At 39.2% G+C, this 19952-nt stretch overlaps 1 protein-coding gene across 3 annotated transcripts in view; it reads left to right on the forward strand.

Annotated features, from left to right (window-relative positions):
• Window positions 1-228: 228 nt before the first annotated feature.
• The window catches only part of SYT9 (synaptotagmin 9), a 162571-nt gene continuing 142847 nt past the window's right edge, over window positions 229-19952 (forward strand). For 2 of the 3 annotated variants that reach the window (XM_016123047.2, XM_016123046.2), the window contains exon 1: window positions 229-541. In XM_016123047.2, coding sequence (XP_015978533.1) covers window positions 397-541 — 145 coding nt within the window. In that variant the 5' untranslated portion in view covers window positions 229-396. The remainder of the gene's footprint in view (window positions 542-19952) is intronic. The other variant, XM_016123048.2, reaches the window with a different exon arrangement.

A 19952-nucleotide genomic window follows, 5' to 3' on the forward strand; every position in this document is an offset into this window, starting at 1 on the left:
GCGCCCCCAGTTTCCCGGAGCGCCTAAGCAGGGCCGCCGGGATCCCACCCTGTGGCGCGCTCCCCTGACCCGGCCCCGCCCCCGGCAGCCACGAGTGGCGGGCGGAGCGCTAGGAGCAGGGCGCACTGGGCTGTGCCGCACCGCCTCTCCTCGTGCCGGGGGAGGGACGGAGGGGCCGGAAGGGAGGGAAAGAGATCCCGACCGACCCACCAGCTGGCAAAGAGCTGCATGCAACCGGTGGGAAGCCGGGCCGGCTGGGGCTGGGGCTCAGGCCGTTTCTCGGCGAGTCCTTGGAGGCAAGCGCGGACGACCCGGAGGCGACGGCTCTGAGCTGGCAGGCGGAGGGTTGTCTCCCGCGCCCGCCTGCCCGGCGCGGTCCGAGGATGCGGGGGGGCGATGCCCGGGGCCAGGGACGCGCTCTGTCACCAGGCGCTGCAGCTGCTGGCCGAGCTCTGTGCCCGTGGGGCCGTGGAGCACGAGAGCTGCCAGGATTTCATCTACCACCTGCGGGACCGCTCGAGACCCCGGCTCCGCGACCCAGGTGAGTGCAGCCGCTGCTGCCGGGCGCTACTGGAGGGCCCTGGTCTGGGAGTTGGGGCCGCACCGGGGCCTGAGGTGGAAGAGCGACGCGCACTGGAGGGAAGAGGTGGGTGAGTGGGTGGAGGGTGCCACCAAGATAAGGGAGGGGATCCTGAACCAGCGCACCCGGCCCTGAGGTTAGAACCAGGCGGGGACCCGGGCGGAGGCTGCTGCGCGGAGGCCGAGTCCGGGTGGGCTGGGATAGGGTTGGAAGGACCACGCCCGCCACCTGCCTTCCATCGCTCGGGTTCCTGGGGGTGGCTCGCGAGCTCTGCGCTCCACTTCCCCGGCTCTGCGCTCCGAACGAAGAGAGGCCGCTGCGGCCTCATGAGCTGTGGGTAGGAGAAGAGAGGCCCGAGGAAACTCTGGGAAGTTGAGAGTTGGGGACGGCCCTGGCCTGCGGCTGAATTCCAGTGGGCGCTCCTTATCTTTGCGCCGGAGCGCCCATTTCTCTCTTGGTCTGGGGTGAGAAGGGCAGGGCGGGATCAGGCGTTGGGCCGGGCACAGGGAGCTTCATGTCCTGGGTAACTGCACCTTGTGGGTCGCTTGCGGGTGCCTTGGCGTGGAGGCGGTCTGGGCCTGGGCGCCTAGCTGGACCAGCTGCCCTGCGGGGCACACCCAGGTCGGTGGGCTCGCCGGTCACTGCTTGTGCACCTGCTTGTGTCCCTAGTGAAAGTTGCGAAGCTCCTAACTTTGGAAAGTTCATTTATTTTGGCATTTGACCAACTAGGGTTGGAGGAGGGAGTTTTTATGGAGCCATTTGCTTTCCCCCAGGGGCTCAGGGTCTCCCAGCTTTGTCTTCTTGTCCACTACCGGTTACTGGGAGATGCATTCCTTCCAAATATTTACTTGAAATTCTTCTCACCTGGAGAAATTATTTTCTCGAATATTCTCTAAGCCTAAGTACTTAAAAAAAAGTGTGTTGTGGTCGGACTGTTAAAGATGGGGCAAAAAATGCCCCTTCCCTTGATATTCCTTTGTATAAATAATGAGAAATGAGCTATTGCTGTGCAAATTAAGCAGCATGAATTTATTTCATTTTAAGCCAATTAATTATATAAAAATCTATTTACTCAACGGCTAAATTAGAGAATTATTTGATTCATAAAGAGATACACACTGAGCCTGACTTAAATAGCATTTCCTTGATAGTATATTCAAAATGGGTCTGTAGGGTAAAGAATTCATCTGGTAAAAGTTTATACCAGTTTTTCCCTACTCAGAGGCTTTTTTTTTTTTTCTATTGAAAAACAAAGATTATTGTTCCCCATTGCCTGTGGTTACATTAATTAAGTTTATCAGATGATCACTAATGTGTTACTTCAAAGTTTATCAGATGATCACTAATGTATTTTTTCAATTAAGTCAAGAAATACTGTTGATCCCAAATGATTTCCCTGGAGTTTTAACATCCAGCCTCTGTGTGGCTCCTTGCTGGATGTGATATGCCACAAAGACTGCATGCATGAATAAGAGAGCCTCATTTCATGACCGAGGGGCCTAAGGTGATGTTCTAAGTGGGGAAAGTTCTGTCATTCAGCAGCAGGAATGAGAAAATTATTTAGCTTCCTTCATCCAAACCAAGTGTTAATGTTGATAAGTCCCACTTCCTTGCCTGTGACAGTGCCATTAGTACTCATCATTATTCCACATAGGAAGTCTTCTTTGGCTTTTGTGCAAGAGAAGGTGGATGAGGCCTTTCCCTCAGTTGCGTATTTAACATTGCTCATCTTTTGAGCTGGTTTCATGACTCTCTTCTATATTCCATGTTCTTAGGACTTCCTGCACTGGGAGACCTTGAGAAAAAATCACAGAGAAGACTTCTTAAAGAGACAAATCTGATTCCTTGGATGAGAAATAGTCATAGATAAGAGTTTGCCTTGTTACTCTTTGAGTGCCTAAAAACACTGCTCTGCTTTCTTAAACTGGAGCACAGGGGTTTTGAGGTAGACCCACACTCCTCAGGATCATTGGTTTGTGTCAGGAAGTATTCTGCTTATGAGGAAGAAGTTACGGGAGGTGGGGCAAGGTGAAAGGAACTGAGTCTGAAGCCAACTTCTGAAGTGCACCCTCTCTTCCAGGTGCTTCAGCTCAGGCCACAATCTCTCTCCATGTCAGTCTTTCCTCTCCTTGCCCACATTAATTCCTACATCAGATGCATTTGTTTCCATCCCCCTGCAGCTATTTGATTGTGCAAGCCAAGACCATGGATTCCACTTAGGCTCCACCATGGAGCCTAAGTAAAAGTAGCTTCTTAGGTAAACACATCACATATATTAAGAATCTAGGAGTTACTGTCAATGAAAATTTCCTAGGTATTTTTTCATGAGCCACCTTTATAAAGACCAGCTTTCTCTGTTCTGTACTTCTATATTGGATTTAATCTCAGTCTAGGCTGAATTCTATGCAATTATAAAGAGTCAGCTCAGCTTTTTGTTATAAATTACATAAATTTTTGAATTATATGAATTATATGAATTTGAATGATATAAAATATTTGAATTTTATGAGTTGTTTGGGATACTGGTTTTCCATTGACAGTCCAGCGTTGTATTTCTAGAGACTTTTCATTTTCTGGTGAACTAGTGAATGTTCACATGGTCAAGGTGTGAAGCACAACCTTATGACACATTATCGATGAGTGCTCTTTCTAGGTGACATCAACCTGGTTGGGAAAAGCTTTTTCTAGACCATTAGTTTTCAGCTGTTGAATGAACATTAGAAACATTTAGGGAGCTAAAACAAAGATAAAACAAACAACATTTAGATTAAATCAGAATCTTGGGGCTGGGGCCTAGTATCAGTATATTTTTTGAGTTTCTCAGCTGATTCAAATGTGTAGCCAGGTGGAGGACAACTGTTGAGACCCTAAAGTGAAAGGTAAATTAACTTGGCTCAGCTCCTATTTATTTCTGACAAAATTAGGAAAAATAGTAAAAGTCAGGGGTTTTGACTGTTACCCTTATACAGTTAGTACCCAAATCAACTGATTCTTAACTTTATTTTAGCAATATTATCCCAAAATTTTATTTTTCAGGCTCTTTAAAAATATGAGAATCTACTATGTTCACTCATTCGGGAGAAAAAAGAACAAATTGAGAAATTCATGTCCAACTATTTCATTAAGAGGCCAGAATATGGAAACTTCACTAACATCACATTATATTGAACTAGAATGAAGTAACTTATTAGAAGATACACATGTAAAATAATAAATATTGTTTCTAAGAAAAAATTTTTAAAAGAACCAACATTAAATATCAGCGTTAATTCATATTTTTAAAGATCGCCAAAAGAGAATCAACCTTAAAATACTGAATTTTTATGAATAGCCATTGATGTGATTAGGCACAATAGGATTAATTTTTAAAAATTAATGTTAATTGCAATCAGAAATTAGAGTGTCTTCTAAGGAATGAGTGGTATTTTAGATGCACAATATGTGCAGATCTAGTTTGCATTTACTTCAGTGACATTTTAGGACTTCTTCATAAATATTTTATTTAAACAAGTGTGTTTTCATCTCTGTGGGATTCCTCTACATGGACCAGTGAGTGGTTTAGTCATGAGGTAATTATCAAGAGGGAAAAACAAAAGCAAACTGTGGTAAAGGCATCACAGGCAGCCTTGCGGCCAGCTGCCTCTTCCAGAATAAACAATCAAAAGCACAAACTTTTTGATGTGGGGTAAACCGTCAAGGAAAAATTAAGCTGACACCTAAGGGAAATCACCCTGAAATTCTCTATTATGTGAAGAGGATAGGCATTGCTTAAACTGTAAAAGCATATTGGCACTTCTTTGTGTGTGCACATGTGCTTTCCCATATGTTTGGCTTAAAAAAATATTCATATTCCCTTAACTGACTTACTTGAAAGAACTAACAAGTTTGCAACCTGAAGTATATAGAGAAGGGAGAGGAGCTTAGTGAGAGGCAGAAGTGGGAGAGCAGTCTCATTTTTAAAAGGATAAGTTGGAGTATGTATTTCCACTTTCTAAATGAAATCACAATTTCAGCCATAAACATGCATCACAACTTTTTCTTTCAAGTGTTTGTTTCATCAGTTTGGCTTTAGGAATGGCTTTAAGCCAAAGTAAACCCCCAACGACTAGGTTTTTCAGGTCTTGAAATATTCATCCTATGCGTCTATTTTATCACACGAAAACTTTTATATCAACATTGATAGAACTGCATCTGAAAGGGAAAAAAAATAAAGTCACCCAGGAAATCAAGGTAACCAAGTGGAACTAGCAAGAGCTTTGGAATCAGAATCTGACCCTGGACTTACTTGCTTTATGACCCAGAGCAAGATATTTAACTGTGTATTCATCTGTAAAATGGGAGTGGGAGGCTGTTGCAGCACAGTGCTCAGACTAAGTGTTAGATAAATGGATTTTGGTGGTAGTAGTATCACCTGTCCGTGTTTCCTCTCAACCATGTTTAGGAGCATGAGTATGTTTCACCTGTTTGTAATTGTTCATAGACAAAATTTTCTGTTCTACCTTTTTGTTAACTTTTATCACAAATTTATTAGCTGTATGTCCTTGGGCAAGTTAATCTCTTGTGTCCTCATTTTTTCATAAGTAAAGTGGCTTACTATTACCCAGATAAAATACAAGATGCCCAGTTCAATTTGAATTTCAGATAACAATAGATAATATTGCATGGGACATACTTATACTAAATAATTATCATTGTTTATCTGAAATTCAAATCGAACTGGGTATCTTGTATCTTTATTTGCTAAATCTGGCAACCCTGTGTTCTACCTATCTCATAATGCATATGAAATACTATAGTACCTGGCAAATAGCAAATGCTCAATAAATATTAGCCATTATTCCTATTATAATTTTTTATGATAAACAATCATTATTGTACAGTTATTATAATGCCTATATATATTTCAGAGAGTAAATATGCCTTTTTTACTTAACTATTCTTTTTGGGCATTTCTAGTTTCTAATTTTTCGTTACTATAATATATTTATAGAATCCAGTTTCCTTTGGAAAAATTTCTTAATGATAAATTATCAACAGTGGGCTCAAATTGCTTCCTAAAAGATCTATGCCAGTAAGTCTTGCTACTGCCAACAGTAAATCCACTAGCATTAGGTGGTATAATGTGAACACAGGTTGCTAATTTAATAGGACATGCATATGCCCATTTAATTGTACTGTTTAAAGTGGCTGCCTTGTTTTAATTCGTTACTTTCTGTTGGTAGAATTGAATATTTTTCATCTCTTGAACCTACTTATATTTCCTCTTATATGAATTTTCTGTGTTTATTCTCTACCATGTCCCAGTTTACTTTTTGAGAATCTTAATGTTTTTCTTACCAATTTGCATCAGTTAGAATGTAAATATTCTATCAGATTAGCTCATAGGAGCACTGTATAGTGAATGAACTCAGGTTGTCTGACAATAATCAATCCATTATACTAACTGGACTGCTTTTAAAAACTTTAGGGGTGCATCAGGAAATAGGGTTTCAAATCTTTTTTTGAGGGGAAGGTTAAGCTTTAATTGAACAATGTTAAGAATTTTTCATTTTCTGCCCATATTGGCAAAGGGATGAGAAGTGACACATTGTAATGTTCTTTCCAATGCAAAGTGCTGCTTTTGTTTATATAAAATATATTTTAAAAAATGTTACATAACTTGGATCTCTTTTTCTTTGGTTTCTTTCTCTCTTTCCAACCTCCCTCCCTTCCCAGCACCTATGTAGCCTTTACTCTAACCACCTGATATGATCACTCTTTTCTAATTCTAATTAGATTAAATTTAAAAAATATGTTTGTTCAGTGCTTCTTAAGTGCCAAGTCCTAGTTTAGGTATCAGTAATTCAGAGATACATTAGACACGGTTACTGCCTTTATAGAATTGAGATAAAACAATAATTATAATTAGTAAAATAAAGACAGGAAGGGAGCTGTGTGCTGGCTATAGTGCATGAAAGAGGAGAGTAGTAATTAGCTGACTTGAGTGTGCCTGCAGAGGCTTCCTAGAAAAGTTGGTTCTTAGGTGGAGCACTTTGCTTGGAATGTGTGAGTGGAAGGAACATTCTAGGAGTTTACAAAGGTCCTAAGATAGGAGAGGATGGATTTTTGGTAATGATAAGTGGCGTATGTGCTGGAAATGTTGAGAGACGAGTCTCTGTTTCTAATAGACACTGATCAGATCATGGAAGTTCTTGTATGCCATTGTCAAAGTCCCTTGGAAGACTTGGGCTAGCACACTCTGACCCAGAAATCTTGAAAGAAGTACAATTTACTGTGATGAACCCAAAGGATCCATTCATGGTAAGTACTCTAGGAGATTTCAGGATGAGAGAATTTCTGTGAGTGCATTTCTCAAGCCTGATTCTTCATAAGAAATAAGTTAGTGGCAATGGTGTCCTTCCTGTCTGAGGTAAGGGTGGGACGATTGGATTCACTGAATGGGGGATTACCTATTTTAGATCCCCAATCATGTCCCCTGAAACTCAAGTATAATTACCCCATATAATTGTAAAAACTGCTATTAGCAAGTTTAGTCATCTGGTTCAAACATCTGGGTTCTTGATATAATTTCAGACTATGCCAACAGTGACATCTTGCTTTCTTGCCTGGTAATTTAATCCTGAAAAATCGACATGTTCAGTTGCTTTGCAACCACACAGCTGGGGAAATGCACAGTCTGTTTTTTCTGATGTTATAGGGCCCAGGCAGGAGGAAGCATGGCAGGTCTGCCTAATGCCTACCAAGGTGTTTTCTGGAGATGGTTCTTTATTCTGTATACAAGGGCTGTCAAGTAGCCAACACAGTTTTTGAATTGAAATGCCCTTAGTGGGTTGCACACTCTCCACTTTTATATCCCCCACATCCCACACACACAAACTGTATGGAATTTGCCTGTATCAGCTATAGTACTACATAGCCATGGGAGAATTTTAAGCTGAAAATTGAGATGAGATTTATCAATTAGATCACTCTGGAGATAGGATAGAGGTTGATTGGAGAGATTATGATTGGTGGCGCCATTCATTTACTCATCAAATGTTTATTGAGCATCACCTATGTGCAAGGCTCTGATCTAGGCATCGTATATACCATGGACTTAGATACAATATTGTACAGTAGGGAATCAAAAAAAATAAAAAGTTTAACCACATGGAACTTAAATGTTGAGGAGAAGAAAATGATTAAATAATTATGTAGTATGTTAGATGGTAATGAGAAAAATAAAGTGTGGGGAGAAAATAAGGTGTAGGAACTAAAATGATATCATTAAAAAGTTTACGTATGAGTAGAGGTCAGAGGAACAAGTCATGGGCATATCAGGCGGAAGAGCATTCTAGGCAGGGAAACAACAGGTATAAAGGTCCTGAGACAGGTACATGCCTGACATGTTCAGGTATTAGCCATGGGCAGTGAGACTGTAGTAGATTTGGCAAGGATGAGAGAAGTAGTAGGTGAGGTCAGAGAGGCGATGACAGGCTGATCAGAGGGCCCTGAATGCCATTGTTTGGAATATGGCTTTTACTCAGAATAAGATGGGAAGCCATTGGAAAGTTTTAAGCAGAAAAATGATAATATCTGAATTAGGAATAGAAAGGATCGCTCAGACTGGCATATAGAAAACAGACTGTAGAAGAGTTAAGGGTGAAATCAGGAAAAGCGGTGGTGTGGCTGCTGTGAGAGATGATAGTGGCTTGGACCAGAGTGATAGCAGTAGAAGTGGTGAGGAGTGGCCAGATTCTGGACCAAGACCGTGACATGGAGCTTTACAACACTGAGAGGTGGAGAGAAGTCGAGGAACCAGCAATAGAAGACAAATAATGAGGGACCAGAAAACCCAAGCAAAAGTGTTGACCTGAAAGCCAAGATGAAGAAGTTGTATTAAAGAGGAGGGAGTAAACAATTGTGTCAAATGCTACCTCCAGTAGGTCAAGTAGAATGAGCACTGAGTACTGACCTCTGCAATTGGTAACGTAGTGGTCCCTGGAAATGATATTAATAAGCAGTTTTGGTAAAGAAGTGAAAATAAGAGCCTGATTAAAGTGGCCTTAAAAAAAAATTGATCAGAGAAGAATTGGGGGCAATGAGTATAGACTACTCCCTCAAGTTTTTCTGTAGACAAGAGCAGAGAAATGGGTTAGCAATTGCTGGTGAGGAAAGTAAGGTCAGGGTTTGTTTGTTTGTTTGTTTGTTTTTTAAATTAGAAGAGATCACAACACTAATGTGATGAGAATGATCTAGTAAAGAACAAAAAGCATGATATAGAATAAGGAGAGAAGGATTGCTAGAGCAATATCCTTGACTATGTAGTTAGATATCCTTCCTAGGAGTTCAAGGAAGAAGTCTAGTCTGCACATATACATTTAGGAATCATCAGCATAAAGATAGTACTTAAAGCCGAGAAACTAGATTAACTCACCAAAGGACCAATGAAAAGAAAAGAGAAAAGTCAAACAACTAGTTAGAAATTAGGCTGATGAGAAGGAACAAACAAAGGAGACTGAAAAGGATCAGTAACTAAGGCGGGAGGAAAATTAGGACTGTAATGTCCTGGAAGCGAAGAAAGTATTCTTGGGAGGAGGGAAGGATCGCATGTGTGAAATGCAGCCGATAGGTCAAGTAAGAGGAGAGAAGTTGAAGGAAAGAATGTGTGTTACATTTTTTGATTTTTGTTGTGAAAGAAAAAAATAATTCTAAAGATGGTTAAAGAAGGGGAAATAACTGCATGTTTGTATGCCAGAGAGAAGTTTAAAATGATGCAGAGGGTTAAACTGCCTGACTGATGTGCTTGAGTAGGTGGGTTTGTCAACAGTTTGTTCATTGTCAAGGAGTCAGGTGGGTAGACATGGTTTGAGGACCTTCTGGAAGTGGTCTTCTGGTTGCTCTTCCATTATGGATGAAAAAGAAAGTGCAAAGTTATTGGCTGAGAGTGAGTATGGAGTAGGTCTACTATAGGAAGTCGTGCATGTTTGTGGGCAAATAATAAGATTAATTTTTAATGTATTAAGTTCGAGGACGTATATGAGATTTCATACGGATGCCCAAGGCAGTTTAACTGGTGGACCATTGGGAAGAAGTTACTGGAAATTAAGGAGAGTGAGAAATGGTTGAATTCTAAAGCCACTTCTAACTTAAAAGGTTTTGGAAAGTGAGTCTCAATTCCAGCTATGTATCAGAATCAGTTGGGGAACTTTTGTAGACAAAACTGCCCTATCCCCAGACTGACTAAATCAGAATTATTTGGGCTAACACCTAAAATATCTGTACTCTTGAGTCTGGTGTGCAGCCAGGGTTGCAGATGACATGCATTTATGGCCTTTATGGATTGAAATTACTTTTTACAACCCCATTGTCAAAATAAATGCTTTGTGTGTGGGGGGGGGGGGCGGGGTATAAAGTTGTTATAAAATGTTAGGCAAGGAAATCCAAGCACAAAAAAAGCATTTTTCTATCTGTCATTGATCCTATTTTTCTTACAGTGGGAGTTATCTCAAAGTATTAGTAAGTACAGCTTCTGTTGGCGCAACTAATAATAAATTCTATAGAAAATTTAGCTGTACAATGTAACTGCAGCATCCTGGCACTAACTATAATCATGATCGTTATTGCTAGGCATGTAGTTATGTGATTATTGTTTAATTTAGGATAACCATATGTAAATAAGCTCTGAAGAACTCTAACTAGGCTGCAAACTTAGAGAAGAAAAAACATGGTTGCTTGATTCCTGTAGGCTAGCACTCATTCTTGCCAGTATGTTCACTTCCTGTCAGAAGAACCTGGGAAACAAAGAAAAAGGCATGAGTGGAGGGGCCACATTAGAACCACTTTTAACACTTTTCAGAAAATCTGAGTTTTGAATTTTTCAAATATTGTGGATGTCAATGGATGGCATAGCTGAACTGTCCCTGAAGTCTTCCCAGATTATTTCAGAGAGAGTGAGAAAACCGTTGTTTGCTTTTCTTTAATCTGTTCCACTGTGACTACTGCTTTAGACTTAATGTCACTGTAATATCCTGAATTTATAGGTCATCCTTCTTCTAGGGCTTTTATAGTGCTTTGTATGAATTACTTTAATTTTCAGGGAGCTAAAATTCATCATGCTATGGACTCTATTTCAGAGAGAGGCTACAAAGAGAACTAGAAAATCCCCCAAGTGATTCTTTTTCCCTTCTACCTGGTCTTGGTAGAACCATTCATTGATTCTCACTCCACTGTATTTCATGTGTGTATTACTGTAGGCTTCTCTGGGGGGCGTCTAATCCCTAAAGGTTCAATTTGAGAAGATCCACTCTGTAGGCCAATAAAGATTAAGATTGCTGCTCTTTTCCATTACATTGATTTTTTAATCTTTTAATTTTTATATTGTCTTATGCTTCAGTGACTCAATCATAACTATCTTCCCAGTGCCTCAGTATGTGGGAACTAGGAAGTTAAATAGGACAGATTCGCACAACAAGAGTTCTGTAAATGTTTGCCTTTGTAGTAAAAGGTGGTGGCTTAGGGCTGAGGTCATAGTGCTACAGACAGTCAGATTTGATCTGGGGAAGCTCATGGAGAGCAGCCTGTATTGAATAGTGGCCTTGATGAGGCAGCTCAAAACATGGAGAAATAATGTGAGGAGTGAGGAGGATCGGAGTTGGCTTTGTACGACCTGATTCTTTAAATATTCAGGAAACAGTTTCATTAAATACAATAAAGTAAGAAGTGCAAAATATCTATGGATTTTATATTGTCTTTATCTGCTCTTTTTCTAAAGCCTCGTGCTAATTAAACTAATAGTCCTATAATAAACGTATTGTGACTTAAGTCATTAAATAAAACTTATTTTAAGTTGGTAAACAGTACAATAAACAGTGAACACTTAGCGGCCATAAACTCTTTCTTGGAGGGAATGAATATTTAAATATATAGAATCATGTTTGCTAAAACTTCAAAAGTTAGAAAAATCAGAATTATAGTGGGAGACTACCACATTTCACTAATAATACACTTCAAATAGACAAACGCATAGAAGGACAGAAAAAAATCATTAAAGGTTTGATGTGTACGAAATATTTGTGGAATTTTCTACTTATCAAGAGAAAAGTAATATTCATGGAATATTTCAAAAAATTATTCAGTACCATAAAAAGGAAACATTAATTCCAGAAGATCAAAAATATGTGGGTCGCATTTACTGACTATAATGTGATTATCAGTGAATGACTAACAAGTAACAACACCACCAAAACGCTAAACCCCTAAAAACTGAACTCTCTCAGAGATCTCTTGAGTTAAAAAAAAAAAAAAAAAAAAGAAAAGAAAAAGAAATGGAAACTGAAAGTACAGACATTGAAAATGCAGTGGAAATAAATTAAATTATTAAAACTGTAGAGTCCAGCCAAAGCTATATTTAGATGAAAATTTGTAAATACCTAATTCTATGTTAAATAATAATAAAATAAATATGGCATTGTGTTAAATGAATGATATACCATAACCTCATGGGGTTTGTTTCAAGAATATAAGAATGATGAAGCACTAGGAAACCTATTATCACACTAATAGGTTTCGTTGTTGATGCTGAGATACATATATGTGTGTGTATTTTAATTTTTGACCATATTTACACAAAGTAAGTAACATAAACTTTAGACAGTTTCCTCAATCTCTAGCCAGTCCCTTATTTTTAAAAACGACATTTTCAAGGCATATAATTTACCCACTTTAAGTATACAATTTAGTGATTATTTAGTAAATCTATGAAGTTGTGCAAGCATCACTATAAATCAGTTTTAGAACATTTCTATCACCCCAGTAAAATCCTTTATGTCCATTCACTGATAATACTGCTTCCAGGAGGCCACTGATTTACTTTCTGTCTCTGTAGATTTGTTTTTTCTGGACATTTCATATAAACAGAATCGTACAATATGTGATCTCTTTTGTGACATCTTCTTTCACTTAGCATACTGTTAATGAGGTCCAGCCATGTTGTAGCATGTGTCATTAGTTCTTTTATTTATATTACTGATTTAATATTTCATTACTTGGACATACCACATTTATCCATTCACCAGTTTATAGACATATGGGTTGTGTATGATTTAGGACTATTATGAATAATTGCTTCTAAGAACATTAGGTGCAAGTTTTTGCATAGGCATATGTTTTAATTTCTCCTGGGGATATACCTATAAGTGGAATTGCTGAGTAATATGGTAACTCTATGTTGAACATTTTGAGGAACTGCCAGACTGTTTTCCAAAATGGCTGCACTATTTTACATTCCCATCAGTTGTGTATGAGGGTTTTTTTTTTTTCCCTCATTCACAATAAGTTTTAGAGAAACAATCATCTCAGGTGATGCCAAAAAAAATATGATAAAATTCAACATTATTCTTGATAATACCTTAGAAAACAAAAAAGCCACTATCTTAATATTAAGGATGATGATGGTAATGACGATAAAGATGAGGACAGTAATAAGTACATTATAACCATTAATAATGATGATGATGATACGTCGTAGAACTTAATGCCAGGTACTGTCTTAAGTATTTTATGTAATAGCTCATTTAACACAGCAACCTCGAGGTAGGTTCTAGTGTTATTTCCGTTTTACAGAGGAGGAATCCAAAGCATAGATGGATGAAGTGATTTGTCCGAGTCCACACAGACAAATTTGAAAGCAGGCATTCAGGATGCAGAGTCCACTATGTTACTCCTTATGCTGTAACATGGAGAATTTCATTTCAGCTGGGTCCTCACTGCTGCTTAATAATTCTTCTATTATCTGACCCTTTCCTTGCCCTTCTCCCACTCATCTTTACTTTCTACTAAAGATCAGACTCTCAACTTTCTGCAGATAACTATACTTCTCACTTCTCAGAGAAAATAAAGACTATTCAAAACTAATGGAGCAAAAACAAAGTAACACGGCAGTATAGTATTTGGTAAAGGTGATGGTACAGATCAGTGGGGGAGAAAATGGATTATTCATTAAATTATGTTGAGATAATTGGCTAACTATTTGGGGAAAACACTATTTCTGCTCCCCACATTTTTCATGTGTTTTGAATTTCACAAAATATTAAATCATTAAATTCTAAAGGAAATGATAAGATAATTTATAACCAGGATTCTCTATATATGATAGAAAAACATTAACAGTGGCTTAAACACAGAAGGTAAATTTTAAAAATTCTCTCTTGTAAGTAGATCTGTAGATAGGCTGCCCAGATCTGGGAGGCTCCAGGGAGTCATAGGACCCAGGCTCCTTTGTCTTTGTATTTTGCCTTCTTGAGTGTGTGGCTTCTAACTCAGAGTCGTCTAGTGGGCTAAGATGATTGCTGAAATTCCACCCCTTATTACATTTGCATTTCTGGGAAAGACAAAAGCCTCCACCTTCAGCCTAAGACTGCTCTTTTTAAGTAAACTTTCTTGAAGTCTAGCTCAACTCCTATGCTCTCATCTCACTGATCAGAATTTAGTCACATGGCCATACCTATTTAGGAGTTGGGAAATTTAGCCTTTTGGCTTGATATCTTGTCATTTCAAATACAATTTTAATTTTGTTTTTGAAAAGGGAAAAATAAATATTGGGTGGCAACTACTAGTTTTTGTTATATTTTGGGTAGCCGAAGTCTTCCTTAGCAGGACCCCAAGGCCCGCAACCATAGCAGACACGATTGACAGATTTTGACAAACACAGTAGCAACAGTTTTTTTTTTTCTTTTGAGAAAGGCATTAGAAGCAAAATGAAGACAGACAGCAGAATGGGACAGAGTAGTTGCCATGAATGTAATTAATATTCTTAAAGTATAAAGAAATACACTAATCAGTAAGAAACTTGATTGTGCCTTTTGGAGAGAAAGTATCAATTCTTTGGTGGTTCTTTAAATGTACGGTAATACGTTATAGACAGTTCTTAATCCTACATGTACTTTAAAAAGAAAAACCATGTTTTTTGTTTTGGGTGTATACATTCTAGGTTTATCTGTTTAATGCTACTCTGTGTTCATACATGTATAGTGATAGGCTGTTTGATTTAAGATAGATTCAGCTAGATTACCTGAATGCTCAATTAACTGCCATGGTGAGAATCATCTGCTTTCAGATTGATAAGAAGATCAAATCAGTAGCCATTCTCAGTTCAGTGCTTCATCAGGAAGTGAATTAAAGTGAAACCATTAGCGGTCATTTTTCTAAATACTACTCACTGACTTTCAAATCTTAGAAAAAGCTTTGCATGTTTTTAGTGGTTATTATAGATTGAGATGTTTTTAATTGAGTTCAGGACTTGGGGACATCGGGAGGGAGCATTGTTCCTGGCCAGATTACTTAGACAACAATAATTCTTCACAGCTTTCTGTTAATATCTTCTGATTAACAAACAAGCCAAGTGATTTTGGCTATTTGGTATCCTTGGTAACCACTGTTAGATGATGAATTGAATCAGTTAAAATTAATTTCTTGTGAAAATCTGCTCCTATGAGAAAGTATTGGCTTTGATGTTTAGATGCACAAGAAATATGTGTGTGTGATCAGATGTGGAGAATATTTGTAGATAAAAACTACAAAGCCTACTAAGTTCAAAAAGTGGGGAAGATGAGAGGAGGCTGCAAGGGCTCTGCCTTTAAGGTCCCTGCTTTTCCCTGAAGAGAGAAGACTTATATAAGTGAAGGAACCTAAGACATAATAGACACTGTGTGAGCTTTTGTTCAGCTAGAAAAGTAGCCTTTCTTCCCTTGCATCTGTGTATGCTGTCATGGCAAAGCTATTTCATTGTTACAGAAGTTTGGAAAAAGAACAGTTTTTTTTTTTTTTTCAAATATGAAGTAACACAACGTATATATTAGCTCCAAGCCCATTTTTAATGTCAGTTTAGGAAGCATTTTCCTTTGGTCCTGGTAGGTGTCTTAGCTGAGGCCCCTATCTACTACAAATCATGCTTTTCTGGAAATTTACATTTCGGGGGTACTGTATTGCTCGAACATGGCAAAGCCAGTGCTGGACTGTGTGGTATGGGCTGGGACCGCCAGTTGGTTCAATAGTAGTACTTCCGTCCCCACATTTGGAGCCTGTAGCAAAGGGTGGGCTGGAATAGCCCTATTGTACAGGAGTGCCCCAGGCCCCTGAAGGCCACACATTTCCCCTGAGGGAGCCAGTGAGGAATGGCTGGTCCTGATTTCAGTTCCACATAGGATTTTGGCTGCTGCTGACTTCAGGATATTCTGCCTCTTCTCAGAGGAGCTGTAAGATAGAAATTTAAAGTGAAAAAGCAGGAGCTGAGCTATAACAAGGTAAATCACAGTGTCATTCATAAGATTAGCTGTTTTTTGTTTTATGTTTTTACCATCAAATCTGCCTTTGTTCTACAGTTAAATGCTTCCTAAGTGAACAACACTTCAGGGAAAAGTACATATCCTGGGCAGTCCATGTAGACTGAGTTCAAAGACTGCGTCACCACTTAATAGTTACATAATGTAGGGATAGTTACCTAACTTCTTAGTGTCTCAATTTTCTTATTGCCAAAATGAGGATAATAGTTTATAAGGGAACTGTAAGTTATAAATGAAATCATGGATTTGGGACAGGGTCTGGTACTTAGAACTCAATAAATGTTAGTTATCTTATTACTCTCCCCAGGAAAGACTTTTCTGAGTTTCACAAAAATCTTTGTAAGCGACTTCTATCCCATTCTTCATTTTTGCTTTCTTTTACCCTTTCCATCAACCTCTTGTTTTCTACTCACCTTCTGATCCTCTACTTCATTATTGTTTTCTCTGTCTTTCTTCATCTTACCCCTCTTGCTTCATTTTATACTCCAGACTTTTATTAGCTCTTCTCTGCTGCTCTTCATAAGTGAAATGCAATCCAGCTAGTCATTCACCATATTTAATGGGAAACTACTGTGTACTGGGTGCTGTCCTTGGTGCTGGAGTTACTGTGATGAGGAAGAAATGGTCCCTGTCCTCAAGATTACCATCTAGTGGAGAATATAGATAAGTACACAGGTAATTATAATCTGCTGCAATAAGGGAAAGTGTGATGTGTTATGGAAGCTCATAGGAGGGGCACCAAACTTAAACTTGGCAGGAGTGGTATCAAAGATGTCTTCCCAAGAGAGGAAATAAATAAGCTCTGACGTGTTGTAGAAGTGAGAGTTCAAACAAAGCATTCAGAAGAGTTGTTAGTAAAGAAAACAACCTGTGCAAAGGTTTAAATACTTGAAGTGGTGTGCAACCTTAGAGAGCCTGAACGAGTTTAGGGTCGGTGGAGTTGAAATTGGGAGTAAAAGTGGAGGATGTTTATGTGGTGAGAGATAAAGTCAGAAAGGCAAGTAGGGGTCTTGTGAGCAGTGTTATTTTAGTAGTGATCTATTTTGTGATTGACTCCATGGGGCATGGAGTATAGTAAGATGGAAGTCTAAAGGAAGTCTGAGGTTTCTGATTTAGGCAGTGAGGACATGCAGAATACAGAAGAAGGAGCAGGCTGAGGAAATGAGAGACTGAACTGGGTTTTCGAAATGTGTATTTGAGATATGAAATAATTGTAGATACGGGTATGAAATGGAAAAGCAGTTTTGTATCTTATTTTGAATTATGGTAGTGATTACATTTGTTCTCAACTGTATATTCTCACCTGTGTGTATGTATGTGTATGTATATATATGATTCTAGTTCTTCTGCCTGTTTTTTATATTTTGAGTAATGATGGCTCAATTATATATATATCCAAGAGGGATCAAAGTATAAGAAGAACATAGTTGAAGTGAAGGAGAGAATTCAGTTTGCATTTCCTGTGAAGGCAATTAGGATAAAAGATTGTTCAGCCTCTGGTATCATAGGAATTACTTACAGGAACTTGGAAGTTGGCTTTTTTCCAAGAAGCACAAGTGTCATTCTAAGTGAGTCCCATGCCAGAAACATGGACTGATGATGATCCCAAAGGGAAGTGTACGAATGAAGGTTTGGGGGTGAGTGATAAGTAAAGTCTCATCCTACCTAAACTCAATATTTGAGAGATATCTCTAAATCAGCTAATTTCATTTAAGAAACAACCATGATTTCGTTATTGTTGAATTCATCTAAAAATGTTTGGAATCTTTTTATTTCTGGCTTGTATGCCCTTTGAGATAAAGTCCTATGAGAAGTTTATTACCTGCTGTGCTATATAGAACTGTCTTTGATTAGTCAGACCTCGACTTCTCTTTTGCTTCCAGTGGAGCCCTCTCATTCTAGTGTTTAAGGATTTGTTGACCAAATCCATGTTTCTGTAGTTTACACCAGTCATGATCATGTAATCTTTGATCATACCTATGTTAAGTTCATACTTTAACAATGTTTGTATGGTTAGTTTCTCCCCATACAGCTGGGCTTTCATCTCCATCACTACTCAGGTTTTCCCTTTCTTCATCTCTCACATCCCACCTAATTCATGAACGGGACTTGACCTTCAAGGTCAGATACCCTATAGTGTAAATGGAGGAATGAGAATGGAGCAGCCACACATGAGGAACACATAAGCAGCAACACCTAAGCCTACTTCTCAGGAAGTCTAGCAGTGGTTTCCAGTCCCCTTTCTCATTGCCAGACCCCTCAACAGACAAATGTCATTTGTTTTGTTTTGCTTACAACATCTCCCATTATATCTGATACCTCACACAGATTTGGGAGAGTTTTCTAAAGGGCCTTGCAGTCCACTGAATTGAGGCATGTTAGGTGATCTAACAGTTCTATTCTGGGCCTCTAAAGTTCAGTTCATGGACTGGGATTAGTTCTTGGGAGACGGGGCTGCATAAAGCCAGCTGGCAAATTGTGCGTGGCCTCTGCTCCAGTTCAGGGCATGCTTCTTGCTTGCCAGTGCTGCTCTAGCTGATTTCTCCTGACTTGTCAGGCTCTGAACTTTGCCAGTGTAGATGTTCTTGCTGCTGCCCATCACCTCTCCAAAAGGCCTCTCTCTCCACAGCCACATTTATCACAAGATATCTTGTACTTGCAGGTTTCCTCCTTCTTTTCAGACCACTGTCATGCTATTTGCACACCCACCACTCCTCTGAGGCTGCTCTAACTACAGTCATCAGTGACCTGCTAATTGCTAATCCCAGTGGCCACATTTCCATTATTGGAAAGCTGCTGGTTTTGGGATGGTGATTGCTGCCTCCTACTCTCTTGAATTTTGCAACACTGCATCCCATTTTTCTTTTTTTTCTTTTTCATGGATTTCTTTTCTTCTACTTGCCCTTTAAATGTTGATGTTTCTTAATCATGTAGTTCAGCTACTGCTTTTCTCACTTTTTGCACTTTTCCCCTAGGCATCTCCTCAACTCTCAAGATTCGCCAGCCTTCAATATGATGGTTGTTCCTTATTTCTGCCCAGACTGTGATGAGCTTCAGACCTGTATGAGTAACTGCCTCCTGGATATCTCCCTCTGGAGGCCTCAAATGCAGCATGTTCAAAACTAGAGTCATAATTTTGGCCCTTATCCTTGATTTTCTTCTGCCTGATATATTCTTCCTACAGGTCCCACAGGCTCACCACACTCTACATTGAGTCTCTTTGTTCAATCAACATCTTCTAAGAAAACACCATATGAACTTATTCCTTCCATGGCTTTATTTTTCTTTAGAGAACATATATCTAAATTTAAATAATAAATTTTTTTTTACTTGCTTAGTGTTTGCCTACCACCATTAGAATGTAAGCTCTATTTATCTATCTGTTTACTATTTATATTTGTAGCACCTGGACCAATTTCTGGAACATAATAGATGCCCAAATGTTAAGTGAGTGATTTCTTTATTTTTTTTATCTTGATGGGTGACACCATCCCCTCCCTAAGTCAATCAAATTAAAAACTTGTGTGTCATTCCAGAAACTTCTGTCGCCATCCCTACATCCCTGCCTCCCTTCTTCCAACAGTCACCAATTCCAGCAAGTTTTAGCTCGTAATTTTTTCTTGGATCTGTGACTCCCACCTTATTCTAGGCCCTTGGACCCCTCTCCTATAATTTTGAAGCTCCTAGTGTGCTTCCTCCCTCTGTTCTTAACCACCCAAATCCAGCCTCCACAGGAGCCAGAGTGGTCTTTCTAAAAAGCAGACCTGATTCTGCTGCTTTTCTTTGTAAAATTCTTTAGCAGTTCCAGTCAGCTACAGGATCAAGTCCAAGCTCCTCAGTGTGAACGTACAAGTGACTAATCTGGTCACACAATGTGCATTCCCTTGTGTTACACTAACAGTAGGTATGCCTTGCAGTTGCTGGTCTCCATACTAAAACTGCTCAGTCTAGGATGATTCATCGTACTCCTGCTCCCCCTCTTCCGGAGCATTCTTCCTAATAATTCTTTTACCACTTGGCTTTGAGTCTCTTTCACCTGGATTCTCTGTGTT

The sequence above is a fragment of the Rousettus aegyptiacus genome, unplaced genomic scaffold (genome assembly GCF_014176215.1).
Source record: "Rousettus aegyptiacus isolate mRouAeg1 unplaced genomic scaffold, mRouAeg1.p scaffold_m13_p_5, whole genome shotgun sequence".
Classification (NCBI taxonomy): domain Eukaryota; kingdom Metazoa; phylum Chordata; class Mammalia; order Chiroptera; family Pteropodidae; genus Rousettus; species Rousettus aegyptiacus.